The sequence below is a fragment of the Lathyrus oleraceus genome, chromosome 1, assembly GCF_024323335.1.
Source record: "Lathyrus oleraceus cultivar Zhongwan6 chromosome 1, CAAS_Psat_ZW6_1.0, whole genome shotgun sequence".
NCBI lineage: Eukaryota > Viridiplantae > Streptophyta > Magnoliopsida > Fabales > Fabaceae > Lathyrus > Lathyrus oleraceus.
In genome coordinates, this window is record NC_066579.1 from 463,156,566 (window position 1) to 463,163,633 (window position 7,068).

Below are 7,068 nucleotides of genomic sequence, written 5' to 3' on the forward strand. Positions count from 1 at the left end.
ATGGCTGGAAGGAATGACGCTGCAATGGCTGCCACAATGCAAGCGATGGCACAAGCTGTGCAGAACTTGCCAAATGCTGGTGGAGATGCTGGATCACGTAGCTTGGCGACTTTTCAAAGAGAGAATCCGCCGGTGTTTAAAGGGAAGCATGATCCAGATGCAGCCTTGGGATGGTTGAAAGAGATCGAGAGAATCTTCCGTGTTATGGATTGCACTCCAGCTCAGAAGGTTCGGTATGGTACTCACATGCTAGCAGTCGAAGCTGATGACTGGTGGCTAGAGACTCACGAGAGGTTGACCGTGGCAGGTGAAGTCATTACTTGGGATGTATTCCGTAGGGAATTCATGAGAAAGTATTATCCGGAAGATGTCCGCGGTAAGAAAGAAATTGAGTTCCTTGAGCTGAAGCAAGGAAACATGTCTGTCACTGATTATGCTGCAAAATTTGTGGAGTTGTCCAAATTTTATCCTCATTACACTGGTGCTGGTGCTGAATTTTCAAAGTGCATCAAGTTTGAAAACGGATTGCGCTCTGAAATTAAGAAGGCTGTTGGGTATCAGAAGATACGCATTTTTACTGAATTGGTTGATAGCTGCAGGATATTTGAAGAAGACAATAATGCTCATTACAAGATTGTCAGTGACCGCAGGGGCAAGCAACATCAAAACCGTGGCAAGCCGTATGATGCTCCAGTGGGAAAAGGGAAACAAGGAGCTGCTACGGCTCAGAGGACTAGTAGGGGAGGTGCTCCTGCTGGTATAGTTTGCTTCAAATGTGGTCAGGCTGGTCATAAGAGTAATGTATGCACTGCTGAAGTAAAGAGGTGTTTTCGCTGTGGTAAGACTGGCCATGCAATAGCTGATTGCAAGCACAAGGAAATGATTTGTTTTAATTGTGGCGAAGAAGGGCATATTGGAAGTCAGTGTCAGAAGCCAAAGAAATCTCAAACTGGAAAGGTGTTCGCATTGACCGGAACTCAAACCTCCAGTGAGGACAGACTTATCCGAGGTACATGTTTCATAAATGGTACTCCTTTAATTACTATTATTGATACCGGTGCTACACACTGTTTTATTTCTGCTAACTGTGCTCGAAGACTGGGTTTAAAATTGTCCGCTTTGGATGGTGAATTGATTGTTGAGACCCCAGCTAAGGGATCAATAACTACTTCTTTGGTATGTTTAAAATGTCCTTTGTCGATCTTCGATAAAGATTTCTATGTTGATTTAGTATGTTTGCCGTTGGATGGCATGGATGTAATTCTTGGTATGAACTGGTTAGAGTATAATTATGTTCATATAAATTGTCATCATAAGTCGGTGAGGTTTTCCACTCCTGAAGAGGAAGGAGTTGACTTATTACCTTTCAGAGAATTGCGAAAATTGATGAAAGAGGGAGCTCAGATGTTTTCTTTGATGGCGACGTTGTCGGTTGAGAGTAAAGCTAAGATTGAGGAACTGTTAGTGGTGAAAGAATTCCCTGAAGTTTTTCCTGATGAAATTCCTAGTGTGCCGCCAGAGAGGGAAGTTAAATTTACTATTGATCTGGTACCTGGTACTAGGCCTGTTTCGATGACACCATATAGAATGTCGGCATCTGAATTGTATGAATTAAAGAAGCAATTGGAATACTTACTTGAGAAGAAGTTTATAAGACCAAGTGTGTCACCGTGGGGAGCTCCAGTGTTGCTAGTAAAGAAGAAAGATGGTAGTATGAGGCTTTGTATTGATTATAGACAATTGAATAAAGTAACGATCAAGAATAAGTATCCACTACCGAGAATAGATGATTTGATGGATCAATTAGTGGGTGCCTGTGTGTTCAGTAAAATTGATTTGAGATCGGGCTATCATCAGATCAAAGTGAAAGATGAAGACATCCAGAAGACAGCGTTCAGAACTCGGTATGGACATTATGAGTATTCTGTGATGCCTTTCGGTGTGACTAATGCGCCGGGAGTATTTATGGAATACATGAATCGTATTTTCCATACTTATATGGACCATTTTGTGGTAGTATTTATTGATGATATTTTGATTTACTCTAAGTCCGAAGAAGAGCACAAGGAACATATGAGATTAGTGTTGGATGTTTTGAAAGATAAGAAATTGTATGCGAAGCTGTCCAAGTGTGAGTTTTGGTTAAGAGAAGTCAGTTTTCTCGGCCATGTAATTTCAGGAAAAGGTATTGCTGTAGATCCTTCCAAGGTAGAAGCTGTATTGCAATGGGAGACTCCTAAGTCGGCTACCGAGATTAGAAGCTTTTTGGGATTAGCTGGATATTATAGAAGGTTTATTGAAGGATTTTCTAAGTTAGCATTTCCGTTAACTAAATTAACTTGTAAAGGTAAAGCTTTCGTGTGGGATGTTCAGTGCGAAGAGAGTTTTAATGAATTAAAAAGGAGATTGACGTCGGCGCCGGTTTTGACTTTGCCAAATCCGGAGGAACCGTTTATAATTTACTGTGATGCTTCATTGATGGGTTTAGGAGGTGTGCTCATGCAAAATAATAAAGTAATTGCTTATGCGTCGCGACAGTTAAGAATTCATGAAAAGAACTATCCTACGCATGATCTTGAACTTGCTGCTGTGGTGTTTGTGCTAAAAATCTGGAGGCATTACCTTTATGGTTCCAGATTTGAAGTTTTCAGCGATCATAAAAGTTTAAAGTATTTGTTTGATCAGAAAGAGCTGAATATGAGACAACGTAGGTGGTTAGAATTGCTTAAGGATTATGATTTCGGTTTGAATTATCATCCAGGAAAAGCAAATGTTGTGGCCGATGCTTTAAGTAGAAAGACCTTGCATGTGTCGGCAATGATGATTAAGGAGTTGGAATTAATTGAGCAATTTTGTGATATGAGTTTGGTTTGCGAAGTAACCCCGCAGAGTGTAATGCTAGGAATGCTAAAGATTAATAATGATTTTATGGATAGTATCCGAGAGGCACAGAAATTGGATGTGAAATTAGTAGATATCCTTAATCGTTGTGGTCAATCAGAGAAGAGTGACTTTAAGATTGATGCGAGAGGTGTGTTGAAATTAGGGGAAAGAATTTGTATTCCTGATGACGCGATTTTGAAAAGAAGCATTCTAGAAGAGGGTCATAGAAGCAGTTTGAGTATTCATCCAGGAGCTACTAAAATGTATCAGGATTTAAAGAAAATATTTTGGTGGCCCGGAATGAAAGAAGATGTGGCTCGTTTTGTGTATGCGTGCTTAACTTGTCAGAAGTCGAAGATTGAGCATCAGAAGCCTGCTGGGTTGATGCAACCGTTGGAAGTTCCAGAATGGAAATGGGATAGCATTTCTATGGACTTTGTAACGGGGCTGCCTGCTACTTTAAGAGGGCATGATTCGATTTGGGTGATCGTTGATAGGCTCACGAAGTCGGCTCACTTCATACCTATTAACATCACTTACCCAATTGCGAAGTTGGCAGAGATTTACATCCGAGTAATTGTAAAGTTGCATGGTGTTCCTCTGTGTATTGTGTCGGACAGAGATCCGAGGTTTACATCGGGATTTTGGAAAAGTCTGCAAGATTCGTTGGGCTCTAAGTTGAGGTTGAGTTCGGCATATCATCCTCAAACTAATGGCCAAACTGAGAGAACTATTCAGTCATTGGAGGATTTACTGAGAGCTTGTGTTCTTGAACAAGGAGGTTCGTGGGACACTTATCTTCCATTGATCGAGTTCACATATAATAATAGTTACCATTCTAGTATCGGAATGGCGCCTTTTGAAGCATTGTATGGTCGTAGATGTAGAACTCCGTTGTGTTGGCACGAATCTGGTGAGGGTGTAGTACTTGGACCAGAGTTAGTTCGAGAAACTACCGAGAAAGTGAAGTTTATCCGAGAGAAGATGAAGGCTTCTCAGAGTAGGCAGAAGAGTTACCATGACAAGCGGAAGAAGGATTTAGAATTTCAAGCTGGTGACCATGTGTTTTTGAGAGTCACGCCTGTGACCGGTGTTGGGAGGGCTTTGAAGTCTAAAAAGCTCACTCCTCGCTTCATTGGTCCGTATCAAATCTTAGAACGAGTTGGAAAAGTTGCTTATCGGATGGCATTACCACCTAATCTTTCGAATTTGCATGATGTATTCCATGTGTCGCAGCTTCGGAAATATGTCTCAGATCCGTCTCATGTGGTTAGTATGGATGATGTGCAAGTGCGGGATAATTTAACAATGGAGACAAAGCCTGTACGAGTTGAAGATCGTGAAACAAAGACTCTTCGAGGAAAAGAGATTGTGTTGGTTAAAGTCGTTTGGTTGGGGGCTGCGGGCGAAAGCATGACATGGGAATTGGAGAGCAAGATGCGAGACTCCTATCCTGAGCTGTTTGAAGCAGGTAAATTTTCGAGGACGAAAATATTCTAAGTGGGGGAGAGTTGTAACGCCCAAAAATAATTATTTGTTATTTTTAATATTTACGTAATTATTGTGGTTAGTCGGAAATTAGTCGAAAGTCGTAGAAATTATTATAAGAAATAATAATATAATTGTGGTGTTATTTGAGTAAGTGGGCTTATCACTGTGTGCTATTTAGTAAAATGAGAGGTGTTATATTAGGCCATTAGAGATTAGGATATTTAGTTAATTTAATAAAGAGAAAATAAAAGAAGTGATAGAAAAAAGAAAAAAAAACAGTAGTGGAGAGAAGTTAGCAGAAGAGGAATTTGAGAACTGTTGTACGAACGAGAGGGAAGGAGAAGAAAACTTCCGGAATCCGATTCTTAGAGCAACCTTCGATCCAAAATAATAAGGTAAGGAGGTTTATCGTCGTTTAATGGGTATTATGGGTTAACATGTAATGGGTAGTGATAAACCGTCGAATTGACCCTAATTGGGATGATGAGTGCTGAAAAATTGTGATGAATAAACTATGTAAAAGCTATAATTGAATCTGTAATTGGATGGGTAGTGATTTTCGAACGTATAGCTTTTTACGGAATCGGAATCGGAGGTCCGAAAGTCCTCCAACGGCGGAAAATGCGGAGAATTCTGCATTCTGCTTTGTGTTAGTGCAGGAACAGCTTTCTGTCTTACGTTAACCGGTTAACCCAGGGTGTTAACCGGTTAACACTGTTGTGAATTGTGAAAATTGTTGTTCTGTTTGCGTTAACCGGTTAACCCAGGGTGTTAACCGGTTAACACTGTTGAGTTTTGCCAGAAAGCGTGTTCTGTGTTGCGTTAACCGGTTAACCCAGGGCGTTAACCGGTTAACACTGTTGGAAAAGTGAAAAAAAAATTGAACTGCTCAGAATTTAATGAAGTTCGTCGGGGTGAGTCGGGTAATATTATAGTTAATTTTGATGAGTAATTTTGTGGGTTTATGTTATGAAATGTCGATACAAGTATGACTGAGTTGTTAAGTTATTCCGTGTACGGAAAGTTGTTAAAGATACTGAGTTGTAAGCTTGGTGAGCCAAAGTTGATTATAAGTTGATTATGTTGAAAACATTGTTGTGTTGCTATTATTATTATGTTGTCGGAATTTTAAAGTCGTGTATGTCATGTAAATTCATATGCATTAAGTCGGAGCTTTGCTCACACCACGTTGGCCTGGATTGGCAAAAGTTGAAAGTTGAAGGCTTAAGCCTTGATGCCTCGTTAAATCGGCAAATTTTAAGTTGGGAGTTTTACTCCGAATGGTACCACATGCATGACGAGTCGAGTCTCATTAGAGTTGCATTTTTGTTGTTTCATTGTATGGGTATTTAATTTAATTGAGAAGTGGTGTTTGTGTACGATTCTTAATTACTGTATTGTTTTTCATATACTGGTTATAATTATTGTAACTCACCCCTTCTGTTGAATGTTGTCCTTATGTGACAACGTGCAGGTAATCCTGAGAAGTAGCCGGTTACCGTTAGTCGGGTCAGTGGTCAGTCGCTCTGATACGTAGCACTCGGGGGGATTGTCGCGTGTCTGCTTTGTGGATCTTTTAATTGTTACTAAAATTTAAATTGTTTGAAGGATTATAGTTGTTTACTCTTTAAGTTAAGTCGTATTTATGTTGCTTAAAGATGATAAGAATTTTTTTATGAATCCGCTGCGTAAGATTTTATGAAGTTGAATTATTGGAGTGAATGACATTATTTTGTCGAATTAAGAAGAGTGTTACATATTGTTATGATTCCTTAAAGTGGGAATTGTTTAAAGTTGAACATGTAATATTCCATTTATAGAAAATTTTACGACTCTGATTTTGTTGTTATAACTCGTGGGTAGAAAATGGGGTGTTACATTAGTGGTATCAGAGCAGGTCGGTCTGTCCGGCCAGTTGTCGTGTCGTTACTGTCTAACAATTGGGTATTGTTACTAATCTAACTTTTAAGTTGTGTTGTAGTGATAAGTTGAAATGTCACAAAGGTGAAACAACCCCAATTGAGAAAGAGGTCTGCTGCGCCAGCTCCATGAGGGAGTTGGACTTAGGGCGCTTCAATCAAAAGGATGGTTTTGGGCAATACGTCTTTGAAAGCTCTATTTTCAATCAGCTGGATTTGCAGCAAACTTTGATTATTCAATATGTAACACTTTGTATTTTTGGATAATGTGTATTAGCTTTTGGACTATCTTATAATATATGTAAGGTCCTAGCTTAGAATTTTGTTTGTATAATCAATTTTTAAACATTCAAGTCTTGAAGTAATATCTTGCTGAAAGCTGTTTGGGCCACGAAAATAAAAGAGTGATTGTTCCAAAAATGGTTACCTTTAGTGTACTATTATCGGCCAAATAAAAGTGTAGCTGAAGGAATAAAAATGAAACACACATCAATGCGTTGAAAGCTTAACTCCAGCGTGTAATCAACAAAGGATCTTGGCACATGAGTCTAAATACAATGACTTGGCTTAAACTCATCACATATATGCTTCAAAATTGCAATTTTAATTTAGGGACCTATGAAGGATTTAAAACTTGGCACAAATATTTGGGATGTGAAAATGGGCTTGCAAACTTGGGCTAATCAAATGATCATTAAAAATAAAATGGTTTTTAATACTTACTAATAAGAAAGTGGACTTGGATTAGTATGTGTAAAAAGGATTTGAACCACAC

The 7,068-nt window shown here is 39.1% G+C and overlaps 1 protein-coding gene across 1 annotated transcript; it reads left to right on the forward strand.

The window, feature by feature from the left end:
* Positions 1-6,560, forward strand: LOC127115332 (uncharacterized). The gene is made up of 2 exons (XM_051046909.1): positions 1-1,511; positions 6,356-6,560. Exons 1-2 carry the CDS (start codon positions 1-3, stop codon positions 6,558-6,560), a joined length of 1,716 nt encoding a protein of 571 aa, XP_050902866.1.
* The last annotated feature ends 508 nt before the right edge of the window (positions 6,561-7,068 follow it).